The sequence below is a fragment of the Bos mutus genome, chromosome 25 (assembly GCF_027580195.1).
Source record: "Bos mutus isolate GX-2022 chromosome 25, NWIPB_WYAK_1.1, whole genome shotgun sequence".
NCBI lineage: Eukaryota > Metazoa > Chordata > Mammalia > Artiodactyla > Bovidae > Bos > Bos mutus.
The window spans coordinates 2,197,086-2,213,640 of NC_091641.1; the positions used below are offsets into that span (position 1 = coordinate 2,197,086).

The 16,555-nt window shown below is 43.6% G+C and overlaps 1 protein-coding gene across 2 annotated transcripts in view; it reads right to left on the minus strand.

Annotated features, from left to right (window-relative positions):
* Window positions 1-15,848, minus strand: part of EIF2AK1 (eukaryotic translation initiation factor 2 alpha kinase 1) — a 26,980-nt gene extending 11,132 nt beyond the window's left edge. The window contains exons 1-11 of one of the 2 annotated variants that reach the window (XM_070362399.1): window positions 15,609-15,848; window positions 8,056-8,214; window positions 7,252-7,385; window positions 6,548-6,585; window positions 5,213-5,312; window positions 4,569-4,649; window positions 3,837-3,936; window positions 3,250-3,310; window positions 2,610-2,940; window positions 1,318-1,429; window positions 66-173 (exon numbers count right to left, since the gene is read on the minus strand). In XM_070362399.1, coding sequence (XP_070218500.1) covers window positions 66-173; window positions 1,318-1,429; window positions 2,610-2,940; window positions 3,250-3,310; window positions 3,837-3,936; window positions 4,569-4,649; window positions 5,213-5,312; window positions 6,548-6,585; window positions 7,252-7,385; window positions 8,056-8,214; window positions 15,609-15,726 — 1,342 coding nt within the window. In that variant the 5' untranslated portion in view covers window positions 15,727-15,848. The remainder of the gene's footprint in view (window positions 1-65; window positions 174-1,317; window positions 1,430-2,609; window positions 2,941-3,249; window positions 3,311-3,836; window positions 3,937-4,568; window positions 4,650-5,212; window positions 5,313-6,547; window positions 6,586-7,251; window positions 7,386-8,055; window positions 8,215-15,608) is intronic. The other variant, XM_005902929.3, reaches the window with a different exon arrangement.
* Window positions 15,849-16,555: the final 707 nt, after the last annotated feature.

The window sequence follows — 16,555 nt, forward strand, 5'->3', positions numbered from 1 at the left end:
TGTCGTAATTAACGCAGCGATCCTGCTAAGAGTCCACGGGTTATTCAGACTTCCCTAGTGTTTACCTAATGTCCTTTTTCTGTTCCAGGACTCCATCCAGGACACCACATTACATTTACTTGTCATGCCTCTTGAGGGTCCTCTGGTCTCAGACTTTTCCTGTTTATGATGACCTTGACAGTTTTGAGAAGTACTGGTCAGGTGTTTTGTAGAACGTCCTTCAACTGGGATGTGTCTGTGTTTATCTCGTGATTAGACTGGGGTTATGGGCTCTGGGGAGGAAGACCACAGAGACACCCTGCCCTTCTCATCAGCTCCTCTCTAGGGCACATACTAGCACCATGACTTATCACTGTTGATGCTGACCTTGACCACTAGCTTAGGGGGTGTCTGCCAGGCTTCTCCCACTGTAGAGTTATTCTTTTTTATCAACATGTTTTTGGAAAGTTCCCCAGGTAATTTCAATGTGCAGCCTAAGTTGAGACCAGTGTGGTAATATTTTACTAACATCAACCTAACAGAGTTATTTCTAGAGGATATGCTAGAACTGCGGGGCGGGGTGGCAGGGCTGCTCTGGATCTTGAGGGAGACAAACTTCTGACTACATACCCTTCTGTAAGCGGTTCTTTCAAGGTCTCTTTTTGTAAAAGTGTCACATTTTCAGGCTAAAAAGCTAAAATATTTAATTTTTTCCCTTAAAACCATTTTAAAGACCTTTTCTACCTAAAATCCCTAACCTAAATTCAAGCATATTACTCCTGTGCTGTGTGCTCAGTTGCTCAGTAGTGTCCAACTCTTTGTGACCCCATGGACTATAGCCCACCAGGGTCCTCTGCCAATGGGGACTGTCCAGGCAAGAATACTGAAGTGGTTTGCCATGCCCTTCTCCAGGGGATGAAACCCAGGTCTCCTGCACTGTAAGCGGATTCCTCACCATCTGAGCCACTATATTACTCTTAAATATTAGCAAACTATGTATCTATGACAGTGAATGTTACTCGCTCAATCGTGTCCAACTCTTTGCGACCCCGTGGACTGTAGCCCGCCAGGCTAATCTGTCAATGGAATTCTCCAGGCGAGAAAACTGGAGTGGGTTGCCATTTCCTTCTCCAGGGGATCCTCCTGACCCAGGGATCGAACCCGGGTCTCCTGCATTACAGGCAGATTCTTTATCGTCTGAGTAACTGACAAGCAACCTACTTGTTTTTAAAACTGCGATTTTCCTTTTTCCCCCCAATCTCAAGCATCCAGAGGCAGAAGGCGATCTGCCTGCCTGTCACTCCTGGCTAGGCCCTGAGACAGCCCCGCGGTACTCACAGGCGGACTCGTCCACACTCCGCCGGCCCCGCCCGTCTCTCTCCGCGATCCAGTCCCACAGCGAGAGCTCGCACAGCTGCATCTGGATGTGCAGCATCAGGCGGTACTGCACCTAGGGGGTGACACGGAGCAGGCTCCCATCTGCAGATACGCTCACAGGGATCTGGAGAGGACAAAGGCTCCCCGCTAGGCCAAGCACTGGGCTATGGGCTGTGGGCAGAGGCGCTCGGACAGACATGCCTACCCAGGAAGCCCGAAGTCTAGTGAAAGAGATGGGAGGAATAAAGCAATACCGAAGATGGGGTGTCATCACTGAGTGGCCAGAGAGTAGGCCCGGCTGGGCTCAGGTAGGTGGCAAACGGAAGCAGCTCTCAAATGTAACAGAGGCCGTGGGCCCAAAACTGTTTAGTCTGCTCTCAAGATGCAGTTTTTAAAGCTAAGATAGTGTGTTAGACTGACTGTATGGTATTCCACCACTTTATGATTACCCCAGAGTATATACACACACTTTGTCTGACTTCACTGGAACGGAAATTAACCATTTGTCTAAGAAAAAAGTAAGCAAAAATTAAGCTCACTGCAGCCCATTCAGGAAGATTTTCAAATGTATTATAGAGCAATGAAAGGATTTCTGATGAAAAGTCCCTCACACTCAACTCCTTTAAAATTCAGGGGGACCTACTCAAAATTTTGTGCTTCATCGAAAACACATGTACAGAGCCTCATGTTCCTGGACAGCCAGAATTAATTCTATGTGAACATATGGATGGTGTCTAAAGTTTTATGATCCCAACACAACAGATTATGTTTAGACCCTGTTCATGTTACTCGAGCACATGGGAGTCTCACCAGCATTATCAGGGGAATCCTAATTAGTGTAATAAGACCCTGAAAGATGACCAGGTGACCCCGCTAGGACGGTCTTCTAAAGTCAGTTTCCAAAAGACAGAAAATCTTTCTCCATAAATACATTTTGAGAGTATGAAGCTAACATACCACAGAAACAGAGCGTGCGAGATACTTCCTACCCTGAGGTGTACATATGAAATGTCTAGAGAAGGAAAGGGCGAGCGTTAACTGAGGGAAGGAGGGGAGACCAAACACAGGGCCGCAGGTTCAGAGGGACATGAGGAAAGAGGCAGACCACGAGGGCAGGAGGGCTACGGGAGAGGCGGGGAGGAGAAGCCAAGGAGGGGGCCAGCCTGGGAAGGGGCCGCCAGATCTAGCCACAGGGCCCCACGCCATCATCACCGGGAAACAGCAGATCAGCAGGTCCTGGGAGAGGTACCGACCTCTGTCTGCCCCAACAAGTTGAGGTTTTCTTCAGAAGATTCCTCAGTAGATGCGAAGTTCTGTTCTGGGTCAGAGTTATGCCGAAACGGCAACCGACGCCCAGCAATGGGTCTGGGAGATCCATCAGCCACCTCACTTTCGTGGAGCTCAAGTGATGATTCGAAGTCACCAGCATCTCTGGCGACTATCCTGGAGCTGTAGTTCACCAATCTGTTATTCTGATTGTCTTCAACACCAGGTTCTCGTAAGGATTTTTCTTCTTCTGAGGTGAATTCGGCAAAAATAATGGATGAGCTGTTACTTTCATCACTTTTAACATCACACTGAGTGCTGCAGGGGGGAAAAAAAAGTAAAGATAAAAATCAATGTTAAAAAAGGTCAAGAGTACTACCTCAACTGTTCCTTCCAGACTGTATGTATATCTTACTGGTAAACTAACAAAAAAGACAGCCAATCTGTCTAGCAGTAGTAATTACTTAAAAATACTGACAGGAAACACTTGAGAGGAGAAAGAAAACAGTTTAACATTTTGTAATGAAAATAAACAAGAAGAAAGTCTAACACACTCCTGGGCTCCTTGGCTGCAAAAGGCAACCCAAGGAGGTGACAGGAATCTAACGTGTACTGCAGCCCACGTACCTGGGGTCTTTCTGGTCGGAGATCACTTCCAGGGACGGCAACTGAAGAGAAAGTCTATCAGCTGAAGAGAAAAGAAGAGTCTTCAAAGCTGCTCAGTTTTCTAATTTATAGTCAAAGGCAGTGCTAAGAAATGTAACTCATACCAAATGAGACTACAAGATAAAAACGTCATACCTTCTGGCAAAATGCAAATACATCGAGCTGAGTCAAACGACTGGTGGATTTTAGGAAAGATAAACAGAGCTGTTCACCTATACGAGGGCTCAGTGAACGCGCTGGGCAGGCCCAGCAGGAAACATTTCAGGCTCTGTGGGCCCCGGGGGCCCTGCTGCCACTATGCCACTCTGCTTTGTAGTGCCAAAGCGGCGGGGAGGACGCACTCCTGTGACCCTGGCTTCTCACACTTTACTTATTGGCAATGAAATTTGAATTTCACATAATCTTTACAAAATATTCTTCCTTTGATTCCTTTTAACTCTTTAAAAATATATATATCAGCTTGTGGGATGCGCAAGAGAGGCAGGCCAGATGTGGCCCGTAGGCCAAAATTCACCAGCCCTTCAACTGTGTCTCCTAAAGCCGCTCACCTTGCCTGTGGGCCACGTGAACATGTTCTATCCAGGCCGTGTGATAGCCAACGATATTAGGATGCTGAAGACCAGCCAGCACCTTAACTTCCCGCAGGACCTAGAGAAGAAACATACTCAGAGCTGACTTCTACTGACAAATCTGTTACATATTTATGGTGTCAAATATGACTTGTTCCCTCTGTACGAGGAATCTAAACTATCTTAAAATGATGGGGATACTTTTGTGGGAGAAAAATGCAGTTGTTTAGCAACTAAAACCTTATATGCATATGGTACTTTACACTTCTCATGGTTCATACATAATCATTCTCTCATTTCATTCCTACAAGTCCAGCCCTCCAAGGTAAATAAACCATATTTTTCACCGCTATTTCAAGGGCAAGAGACAGAAGTGGCTTAGAGGACTAGGTCCTTTGCTCAGGACCACCCAGCATGTCAGGGAGGAGCTGGACCTGAATTGAGCATCTGTGTTTTTCCTAACAAGCCTGTTACATGTTATATAAGCAGTTTACTTAAAAAATTAACTTCCCCAGCAATGACCCAGAAATGTGGTCAATCTGAAGTGCCTATAAAAAAATTAAGTCTTGATGTTTATTTTACTGTAACGCATTCTTAGTAAATTGTTAATCCATACCACCTACTATTTGCCAAATACACACACACACACAACTCTTTCCAAAGGACCTAAATACTCAATTATTCAAAATAAGTAAACGTTTTAAATCATACCTTCATGCAGTCTGCTTTAGTTGCACCCTTAATCAGGATTTTTTTAATGGCATAGTACTGGCCATCTAATTTATTCCTGACCTAAAAAGTAGATGAAAAGATAAAGTAAACTATACCATTAAATTCCAACTAAGTAAAGACAGTTCTTTTCAACTTGACCTTAGATAATCCAAACTAGTCAAAGAGATAAAATTACACTACAGACGTGAGTCCTCTTAACTACATTGAGGGAAGTCAGCCATAGTCAGCCAGACTAAAGCTTTTTCAAGTCTGAGAATGTCGTGGTTCTGAGAGTTGGACTGAGAGCCCAACTCCTAGAAGCTCTATGTTTGAAGAATGGGAATGTTCGCAAAAAAGCTCTGTGAAAAACAGCAGCATAAATAACTGTTTCAAGTAATACATTTTTAAATAAAAATTAACCATAGAACAGAACTCAAAAGGTTTCCAGACTCCCCCTAAATCACCCAACGTAGTTAGGAAAAACTTAAAACCTGCCCACGTCCCTAACAAATGACAAATCTTAATAAAAGAAAATACACGATTTCTGGAAATTTCCTTTGAGCACTTTAAATGGGAATGAAAACATCTTCAAATACAACATGTTGTTTAGAGTAGGAAGTCAGAACGAATATGTAGAAAACCACCTTGTATACTCTTCCATATCCACCTTTTCCTAAGACGGCAAGCTCTTCAAATTCATTTAAGTAACGTGAAGTCTGTGCTTCAAAGGCTACTTCCCTTGCTCTGAAAGTTAAACATAACCAGTCAGTCAATACCAAAACATGAGAACCACAACATTCTAAGATAGGTCATGCTCACCATATTACTGTCCTGAGAAACCTCGTTTATCACTAAGCTGTAATGATTTAGAAAGGATGAGCTAAAATGAAATTCTTCATTCTCTATGAAGAAAGCATCTGCTAATAAGCAAATCAATAGCATAACAGACAGCAGAGATAACTTTAACTTAATTTTAAGTATTTTACCAGCAATTAGTATTCCAATTAGAAAGTATTATTGTTTTAAAACAGGAATTCTAAAGATGACTAACAGGCAGCAGCTGACTAGTTGAGTTCAGTGACAAATTTACTTAAATTTCTTTTTTTTGAATTACAAATTTTAAACTGTTTTATTAAATATCGCTTCTCATTCAGGAGATGTCAGAGGGGCCTGGGTCCCGATGTATAGTGAAGATCCTTGTTCTGGAAGCAGACAATATGGCATCCAAGCCTGGGGTCAGAGGTCAGTCAGACGTGCACATGGCAGCTGGGCCAAGAACCAGAAACTCCTGACTCCACTGCAGATTCCCTGGAATAATCTGTCATCCACGGAAGGGATCACCTTTCAAGTCTCTTCTAGCTCTCACATCTTGGGATGTCTGCTGCTGAAGCTGGAGCAGGAACACAGTGCAGAGTCGAGAAGAGCCTCTGACATCAACTTCAGGAGACGGGCATGTTCAACGCTTGCACTGAAGAGACGGATCCAAATTTGCTAGAAGCTTTGACCAGCACGTCTTACAGGAGCTCTGCTGCGGAGGAGCCGAGGGTCGTCCACCTGTACTCAGCAGGTCGCAGGCACCAGCTGGCACCCTCGATGGCAGTGGATGGTAACAACGTCCAGGAGTACCCTCACCACCGCAATCACACATCTACTTAAATTTCTTAATGGTTCAGAACAATTACAGGTTTTAAACTAGCATTTCCTACATGAAGTTGAAATTCAGTGGTGTTCCCCTGACAGGGACTGGATGTCAGTGCTCTGAATTAAGGGCGGGGCTTATAGAATCCCTAAAGAATTGGGGGAGGGGGTCAAAAAAAGAATGAGAAATCTTAAAAAGCTTTTAACTTTCATGAACTGCCCTAACTACATTATTTTGAATCCCAATACTAATTTCTGATTAATTGAGGATTACTTCTCCACACTGATTTCTTTTGAATCAGTTTACTTCTTACATGGTCATAAAACTACTCAACACTTACCTGATCTTCTGGATATGAGAATTATCCTCACAAGGACCCTAAAATCAAAAAATTGTTTTTTAAAAAACATTTTGAAAATTTCATGGAATAAGGAATCTACCAAAATCCAATGTTATATGACTACTCCCAAATGCTCAAATTAACATTTAAAAAAATACACCCACCCATCCAATGGCTTTTTCAAGATCACTTAAGAGTTTGCAATTAAAGATATTTCTCCCTGAAAGATCACTCATGAAAAAGCTATATTCTCGCCACCCAAAGACCAGGTTGAGACCCCTCTGCATGGCCGTCCTCAACTTCAGCTCCTGCCTCTCGTCTCAGCAAGGCCCACTCTGACACGCTATGTAGAGTTCACACAGCACCTCCCAACATTTTCTAAGCCCTCTACTCCTTGATGTTTCTTCTTAACACCACCAACTAACAACCCGTGTATCTTTCTTTTTCTATTGTTTACTGCCTCCTCCTCAAGGAACATAAGCTCCCTGAGGGCAGGGATTGAACCCCAACTCCTACAAGATAGCCTAACACACAATAGCTATTCGATAAATATCTGTTGAATAAACAAAGTTAATATTAAACCTGTTATATATAAAAAAAACACCACGTTATAATCAGGTTTTCATAATGTTTTAAAATATAGTTCTCTTAAAATCAGGATGTTTTTTGTCATACACCGAGTACATTTATTTCTCAGTGCTTACCTGGCGAACTCTCTCCTTAGCTGACCTCATCAAATGTGTAATAGCTCTGTTGTGATGTAGCCGCAACGAGCTGAACTCATCGCTACAGGTGAAGGACGACAGGAGCCCCATTTTGATAAAGGTCTGACAAAGCACTGTAAGAATGTGGAAAACCATCATTAGAAAGGCCAGTGATAAAATGTCTCCCTAAGCACTGTGAGCTGTCACAGCAAATTCTCAAACCTGAGGGGCAACGGGAACCCCCAATTTGGAACCAAGTCAGCCACAATCATGGGTAACCCAAGCACCCAGGGACCTCCTGCTTGCAACTGGCATCTGAAATGAGGGCAGTCTTGTGGACTAAGCCCTTCAACTGCGGGAGCTGACTCAAACTTCAGGGAAACAGTGTCAGGAGTGAACTGTAAGACACCCAGCTAGAGGGTCAAGACAACTGGTCACAACTGTTTCAGGGCTTTGGTCAAGAACCGGTTCAGAATCAGTACCTGGAATTTTCATGTATCTGCTCACGAACTAAACCATCACGTATCTTCGAAAACTCTATGAATTATCACATTGTAAATCAAAAAGACCTACCTTTTATTTATTCAGATACACCCAATTTTATGGTGATTAATCTTTTTTGGAGTTCCCAGCGATGACATTCATAAGGAATTACCCAAAGGAAAATACAAAGTAAATTTACAAGATGTATTATTAAGGTTTATTTCAAATTTTTAGACACAGGCTGCCTCTCAGACCCATGGCATTAAACAACATAGAATGTGTACAAGTTTTATTTAGCAAAGTTAATTCATTCTTACTGACATTTAAACACCTGTCTGGAACGAAGTGGGTTTGGCTCATGCACATGGCTCAGGTGCTCCAGCAGAGAAACCAGCAACAGTTGGTTGGCTACTGCAAAAGGGAAGGTGGGCTGCTGCAGGGGTCCTTTCAACACCTGGAGTTCTGCGGGAACATCAGATTCTGCAAGTGAAAACAGGAAAAACAAAATTTAAGAAATGGTAAACCAGGCAATCCTAAAGGAAATCAACCCTGAATATTCATTGCAAGGACTGATGCTGAAGCTCCAATACTTTGTCCACCTGATGGGAAGAGCACCCAATGCCAACTCATTGGAAAAGATCCTGAAGTTGGGAAATATTGAGGGCAGGAAAAGGGGGCGACAGAGGATGAGATGGTTGGATGGCATCACCAACTCGATGGACACAAGTTTGAACAAACTCCAGAAGACAGTGAAGGACAGGGAAGCCTGGCACGCTGCAGTCCATGGGGTCACACAGAGTCGGACACAACTTACCGACTGAACGACAACAAGCAGGTCTCACAATGAAAAAAAAGCAAATGCTAATTAGTAAAAGACTCTACTTAAATTTAAGGAAATAAAAAGCGAAACATTACTTTAGGGGACTGGAGTTAAAGACAGAGTATCTGGAATTGAGCTTTGAGTTGAAATCTGCAAGTCTGGAAGCACTGGCAGAAAGAGGCCACTGCAGGCAAGGAGGAAATTTTGGTTAGTGATGATGTGTGCAAAGGTAGCGATGAATAAATGGAAAATAAATCTTTCAGCAAGCAAACAAGCAGGAACAGGCTTCCTTCCGGCCAGGGGTACCAGAAGTCTGGCTGTGAAGAAAAGGAAAGGGAGGAATGACGGAACCTCTATGCTGAGTGTGTGCTACATACGTTTCGACCAGCTGTTTTATATGCACAATCTCATTTAGTCCTCACGAAACCCTATGTGACCATTCCCGTTTTACAGATGCAGACGCCGACCCATTCAGAGGTTGAGGAACAAGCAAGCAGGCATCTCAGACAGACTCCCAAGCCTATCCTCGATCTACTAAACAAGAGCAAGCCGGCAGCTGAGTTGACAATGCAGAAGGTCATAAGTTCTCGCGCACTGTTTATTAAATACATCATTTAATAGGCCAAAATCACAATGCAGGAAACAGGGAGGAAACTGTTCTGGACACGTGACGGGGAGCCTGGAAGGAGGCACGCGACCATCAACACCAAGTCAGGATGAGCCTAGCAGAGGGATTAAGTGAAGAAACATGGAGGGAAGAACAAGTCCCAGAGATAATAAGAAAGAAATGGACGAGCCAGGATTCAAATACTAGGAATGGGAAGGAGAGGTTAACACAAGTGAAACCTGCTAAGAGGAGCTGTTGGAGGAAAGATGAGGCACTTCAAACTCTCAAAAGCTGCTGACCCAATCAGCTGGAAACACTCTGCAGAATGGGGCCCATTGTACCCTATACCTTCTATTAACAAAATCGACCCCATCCCAAACACTCTGCTCCGAGCATCTCTATAAACCACCGAAGGTCCTGGAAGAGCCAAGGTTTTTCAAATTGAGAGTTCATTCACCAATTTCCTCTCTGACCTGTAGGTGGGCTCAAAAAAGACCTGCATGAATGGCGATATGCTATTCATTTTAAATGAATTATTATCTGAGTATGAGAAAGAAAAAGAATGGAAAATGTGCCACGTAAAAACGTCTCTATATAAAGGTATCTTCAAGTTAAAACACGAATCACAAAATCAGATACAGTAATCTGTACTGTATGTATCAAGAAAGAAAAGGCGACAATTATTTATACAGAGCTCTTACACACTAGTAAGAAAATGAAGCACAGTTAAAATTCAAACAGGCTTAACATAGCTAGTAATACATATATATTATGAAACGGAGGACCTTAGAGTATGTGTAACACTGCTGCTGCTGCTGCTAAGTCGCTTCAGTCGTGTCCGACTCTGTGCGACCCCATAGACGGCAGCCCAAAAGGCTCCCCCGTCCCTGGGATTCTCCAGGCAAGAACACTGGAGTGGGTTGCCATTTCCTTCTCCAATGCAAGACAGTGAAAAGTGAAAGGGAAGTCGCTCAGTCGTGTCTGACTCAGCGACCTCATGGACTATAGCCCACCAGGCTCCTCCGTCCATGGGATTTTCCAGGCAAGACTACTGGAGTGGGGTGCCATTGCCTTCTCCATGTGTAACACATACACAGTAAAATAACCACAGGACCAGAGTTTGGAAACAGTGCTATCAGATTGGTAACTTTTTAAAAATTTATTTTTATTGAAGTATAGTTGATTTACAATGTTGGTTAATTACTGCTATACAGCAAAATGATTTAGTCAGACATACATATATATATATTTTTTAACATCCTTTTCCATTATGGTTTATTATAGGATATTGAATACAGTTCTTTTGTGTGATACAGAAGGACCTTGTTTATTCATTCCATATATAAAAGCTTATCTGCTAACCCCAACCTACCACTTCATTCCTCCCACAAACCCTTCCCCTTGGCAACCATAGATTGGTAATTAAAGTTTGGAATCCTTGGTATGGTTAAGAGCACAGAAAACTAGACACTTTCAAACCCAAGGAGTAAGTGTCTACAACCTTTGGCAATACACTGTAGAATTTCAAACGTGCAAACCTTAACCCAACAATTCTACTTTTGGAAAGATAAACCAAGGAAATAAAACAGCAAATACCTATGTCCAAGGTGATCAGGGCAATACCTTAAAGCACTGAAAATTTGCTAAGTTACATCCAGTACTCTTGCCTGGGAAATCTCATGGATGGAGGAGCCTGGTAGGCTGCAGTCCATGGGGTCGCTGAGGGTCGGACACGACTGAGCGACTTCCCTTTCATTTTTCACTCTCGTGCACTGGAGAAGGAAATAGCAACCCACTCCAGTGGTCTTGCCTGGAGAATCCCAGGGACGGGGGAGCCTTTTGGGCTGCCGTCTATGGGGTCGCACAGAGTGGGACAGGACTGAAGCCACTTAGCAGCAGCATATATAGAATACTATGTAGCTGTTGTATCAATAAATGGCCCTATACAGAAAGATAATCATAAATAACAATGTAGCACGTCAAAGAAGTAGGCCAACCAATAAGGACCTCTGGTATAGCACAGGGAACTCTAGTGAAAAAAAATGTATCTGTACATGTACAACTGAATCCCTTTGTGGTACACCTGAAACTAAAACAATCTGGTAAATCAACTATAATAAAATAAAAATTAAAAGAAAAAGCAGCAGGACATAAATTAGTAACACTAATGAAGGTGAGGCAAGACAGTTTCATACAAACCAACACAACCTTTCTGGTCACCATTTTAGCAAAACATATCAAAACTTTTTAAAGAACTGTTTTCTTTGACCAAACCCTACTTTCATGGATCTATTCTAAAGAGATAATCATGTATTAACAAAGATTTATGAATATAGATATCAAATAGAGGTCAAACCCTGTGTTATTTCTAATGGTTAGAAAAAAAAGACAATCCTATTTTCCAACAACAGAGCGAAGATTAAATAAATGACAGTCCAGAATGTGATCATCTTAAAATAACGTTCTTAAAGGCTAATTTATCACAAGAAAATGCTAATATAAGCTCACATTTAAAAAGCAATCTGCTTATCAGACTATTATGATCACGATTTTAAAGTATATTTATTTTATAGCTATACTGATCTATATACACAAAAAGAATAGAAAGATCGAAACAGACAAAAGTCTCTGCCCCCTGTGCTTTCAATGACACATCGACGGAAGCTACAAAGAGTGAGATTACAAGTGAGCAGCAGTTTATAGTCTGCCTGTTTGACCACTAGTGTCTAGGCATCTACGTGGTATACAGCACCTCTCAGGAAATACTACAAACAAAAACAGCAAATTCTTAGCAGTGAGGTCTCCTCAGAGACGGGAGTCAACGGGACCTTCCCCTCTCCTTCCTTTATGCCTTTAAATTTTCTGATGCTTTCTCTAAACTTTTATCCTATTCAGACAATGTTTCTATCATCAGTTCAGTTCAGTTCAGTTCAGTCGCTCAGTCGTGTCCAACTCTTTGCGACCCCATGAATCGCAGCACTTGCCTTTTCATACTGTTCATGGGGTTCTCAAGGCAAGAATACTGAAGTGGTTTGCCATTCCCGTCTCCAGTGGACCACATTCTGTCAGATCTCTCCACCATGACCCGCCCATCTTGGGTTGCCCCACGGGCATGGCTTAGTTTCATTGAGTTAGACAAGGCTGTGGTCCTAGTGTGATTAGATTAACTAGTTTTCTGTGAGTACGGTTTCAGTGCGTCTGCCCTCTGATGCCCTCTTGCAACACCTACCTTCTTACTTAGGTTTCTCTTATCTTGGGCTGTGATAGAAATCTTCAATCTATTCAGAATACCTTTCTTTGACAAATATTTTTAAATGCAAAATTCACCCAAAAAGTTGACCCTAGCTAAACCAAAACATACTGTTTGTAAATGGAAATCACAAACAGTAACTTCTGGGGGATGAGATCCTGGCTTTTTTAGTTTCTTCTTCAGACTTCTCTACCTTTTCAACATACTCTATAATGTGAAAAACAAAATTTTAAGTACTGAATTGCCAACAGTGGTGAGATTTTTCTTTTTAGGAGTGTTTTCTGCTTCTATACACCCTTATCCCTATCCTCTATGATAAGAAAATTCTACTTTTTAATTAAAAACAAACAAAAAAACGGTTGCTCATCAGAGTCAACTGAACCTGATAAGAAAGTGACAATTTTAAAAAGATGATGGACAGACACCCAAACACAGGAAGGAGCAAAACTGACAGGAAATGAAGGTGGAGGCTGAAAGTCTCTCACTTCAGTTATGGTCCAGAGAAGAGGTATGGGGCTGAAAGGAAAGGTGAGGTCAAGTTCTCCATAAAGAGTAAGAAATATCCAGGCCCAGTGTGAATTAAGAGTTCTAGAATTCTGCCATGTAAGAGGGGAGTAAGACAAATAGGAAAGGAATCATCTGATTCAACCTCCTGAGCAAAGTATGATCCAAATTAAAGACTCTGAAGGATTAATCAGAGGTAAAACTTTGGAAATACCTGTGTCAGATGAGAGAAGAAAAATTAATGAGCCTGACAACAGGTTTACTGTCGGCCCTCCTTCTAACTTGAGCTTTTCCACAGGGGCGGGGAAAAAAACATGAAAAAACTTTGATCAAAGACGGATGATGCTGGTTTGAGGAGAATCCCTACTCGAGCTGCTGAAGGACACAGGCGCCGGTTCCATCCAGACTGTGACTTTTCTAATGCTACCACTGCTGGGCACGGTGACCTCCTCACATCAACAGACACCTGCTGAGGAGTCATCTACCTACTCTGTTTTTACACCAAGAAATTAAACTAGGATTTCTCACAGATCTAACCTTTCATATAAAAAGACAGTGTATGTCTGGACATTCTAGGCTTCTTTTTTCTCTGTGAAAGAAAAGGCAATATGTAAACACAGCCGTATCATGAGTAACCAAAGGAGAAGGAAATTTTCAGAAGCTTATCGAAGATCACTCCCTTCAAGAATAATCTTCAGTGTGCAGAAAACCTTATCACAGTGTTACAGAACAGACTTGCCTGTTTACAGCAGGGGCTTTGACATAATGCTTTACATATTACCGAGCTACTAGAATATGATACATGTGGGAAAAAATCACTTTTTCCTTTAAAAAATAGTTATCTTACAGGCGTCCTATGTTAAGAGACTACCTAAATCACTATCACAGTCTCCTTTTGTTTCTCTTTATCAAGAATTGTAGGTAGTAATAAGGGTGAAAACTGAAGAATTTATGGAATAAATTAAGACCTTTACAACTCAGCTTGCACCTTTAAATCCCCTGCAACATGTTAATATTTGTTTCAGGCTTCAACTTAATGTATATTCTCTATAATCACTCTATTTGAACTACCACAAAGTAAAAACCTTCCTGAATCAATGAATCATTCATTTATGGCACAATTTTATTTTTAAAATGGCCATGCTGCCAAGTTGCTTCAGTCGTGTCCGACTCTGTGTGACCCCATGGACTGCAGCCTACCAGGCTTCTGCGTCCATGGGATTCTCCAGGCAAGAACACTGGAGTGGGTTGCCATTTCCTTCTCCAATGCATGAAAGTGGAAAGTGAAAGTGAAGTCACTCAGTCGTGTCTGACTCTTAGCGACCCCATAGACTGCAGCCCACCAGGCTCCTCCGTCCATGGGATTTTCCGGGCAACAGTACTGGAGTGGGGTGCCATTGCCTTCTCCCTAAAATGGCCATAAACCCTACTATATATAAACAAGGACTTACTTTACAGCATGGGAAATTATACGCAATATCTTGTAACAACCTATAATGGAAAAGAATATATATACATATATGTGTGTGTGTGTGTGTGTGTATGGCTGAGCTACTTTGCTATACACTTGCAATTAACACAACACTGTAAATTAACTATACTTCAATTTTCTTCAATGCGTTCATCCACTAAAAAAAATATATTCTGAGCACTTGGGATATTTTTTGCTACTGGATTACAGAACAGAGATACCTATACTATCACCATCAATATATTTACTGAGAAAATGAAACTTTTAAAGTATTTTTAAACTATTTTTATAGTTATCCAATATCTAAGTAGAGCAAACAACTACCTATCATACGCTCCATTTTGGGCCCCTATTTAATCTTAGTTCTGCTCAAAATTATACCGCTGTCATGATCACTACAAATCCTTATGTTGATGTCTGCAAGGTCTCAAGCAATTACAAATGTTATAAGGTAAACGGTCCACACCAAACCACCCTCCCTTCTGACATCAACTGCAGTTCTGGAAAAGTTCCTGGTATCACCCTGATGTTCAAGAAAAAAGAAGGGGTAAAAAAAAAAAACTGCCCAAACAACTGGTTACCACTGAAAAGCCTACTGCACTTTCATTAATATATTAGATATTTTGAACTGGTTAGACTCAACGTTATAAGCACCCTCGCTTTATGAACCACTTGAAGAACTTACGCCCTATCTCCTAGTAACCAAAAGCTTCAAGAAAACTTGGGGTTCTTCCTTAACAGAAGAGAATGATGCCCTTACTGTTTCACTATGAGAACTCTTCAGCTAAGCAAAAGTAAAGCCAAAGACAAAGAGAAGCTACCATGAAAACTCAACCCAAACTGCTAGGCGCATAGGGTCTGCCAAGTTGCAGTAGACTAGTTTGCAACGCTCAACCGCATCACCTGAGCCCCGGGGCTCAGGAGCTGGAAAACAGCCAGAGGGAAAACAGCCGGGCGCGTCGGTAGCCCCGAGCCCGCAGAGGAAAACCGCGGAGCAGAAAGGGAAACGATCGAGCGGGCTGCAGACAACTGTTTCAATACGAGCTCTCCTAATCCAGACCGCCCGCCCGCCCTCGACACTGCACCGCTGGCCCCGTTCCGGCCCGGATCCAGCCCAACTTGTCCAGGTCCTGGGCAGAACCTCGCAGCCACCTGCCGGCCCCGAGGATGAACGCGGACCGGGGCGGGGGCGGGGAAGGCCGCCGCACTCCGTGTTCCTCACCATCATACTTGGGGTCCGAGCTCTCGGCCGGGAAGTCGATGGCGGGCGGCGCGGGCACAGCCCCCGCCGCGTCGCCCTCCGCCTCGTGCTTCGCGGACCCAGAGACGCCCCCCAGCATCGCCGGGCGCGAGACGCCAGTCAACCAGATCTCCCGACAGCCAGCTTGACGCCGCCACACTCAGCGGCGTCACTCGACCCTTTCAGCGGTCGCCACCGGATCCGGAAGTAGCCCCTCGGAAGGCGGAACACCTGTCTCGCCCACGCTCCGAGCGACACCGTCGCAGGCCACGCCCCGTATCGGGGCCAAGTCCCGCCTTTCGTGGAGAGAAGGATGGGCTGGTCCCGCGCCGGCGCAGCCTTGGTGCCGGCGCCCGGGGGGCTGGTCCTCTCGCCGCTGCGGTAGTGGCAAGATCCTTCCGCTGTGACCCGGGACTGCGCTCCCCGCTGTCCGGCTCCACTGCCCTGGGGACCTGAACACCCAGCTAGTCAGCGCTCTCACATCTCCCGCCAGGACTCCGGTGCTAGTCTAAAAATCCGGCGTCTGCAGGGACCCCGACCCAAATGTTTACTTTTTGCGGACACGTCGGTGACTTTGTCATTTGTTGTTGTTGTTATTTATTTATTTTAGAAAAATCAAAAGCATCTACAGGATTCGTCTCAACGAGAACTGAACCTGTTTGGGTGAACCGTTGCTGCTGCTGCTGCTAAGTCGCCTCAGTCGTGTCCGACTCTGTGCGACCCCATAGACAGCAGCCCACCAGGCTCCCCCGTCCCCGGGATTCTCCAGGCAAGAACACTGGAGTGGGTTGCCATTACCGTTCAGGTCAGTTCAGTTCAGTCGCTCAGTCGTGTCCGACTCTGCGACCCCATGAATCGCAGCACGCCAGGCCTCCCTGTCCATCACCAACTCCTGGAATTCACTCAGACTCAAGTCCATCGAGTCAGTG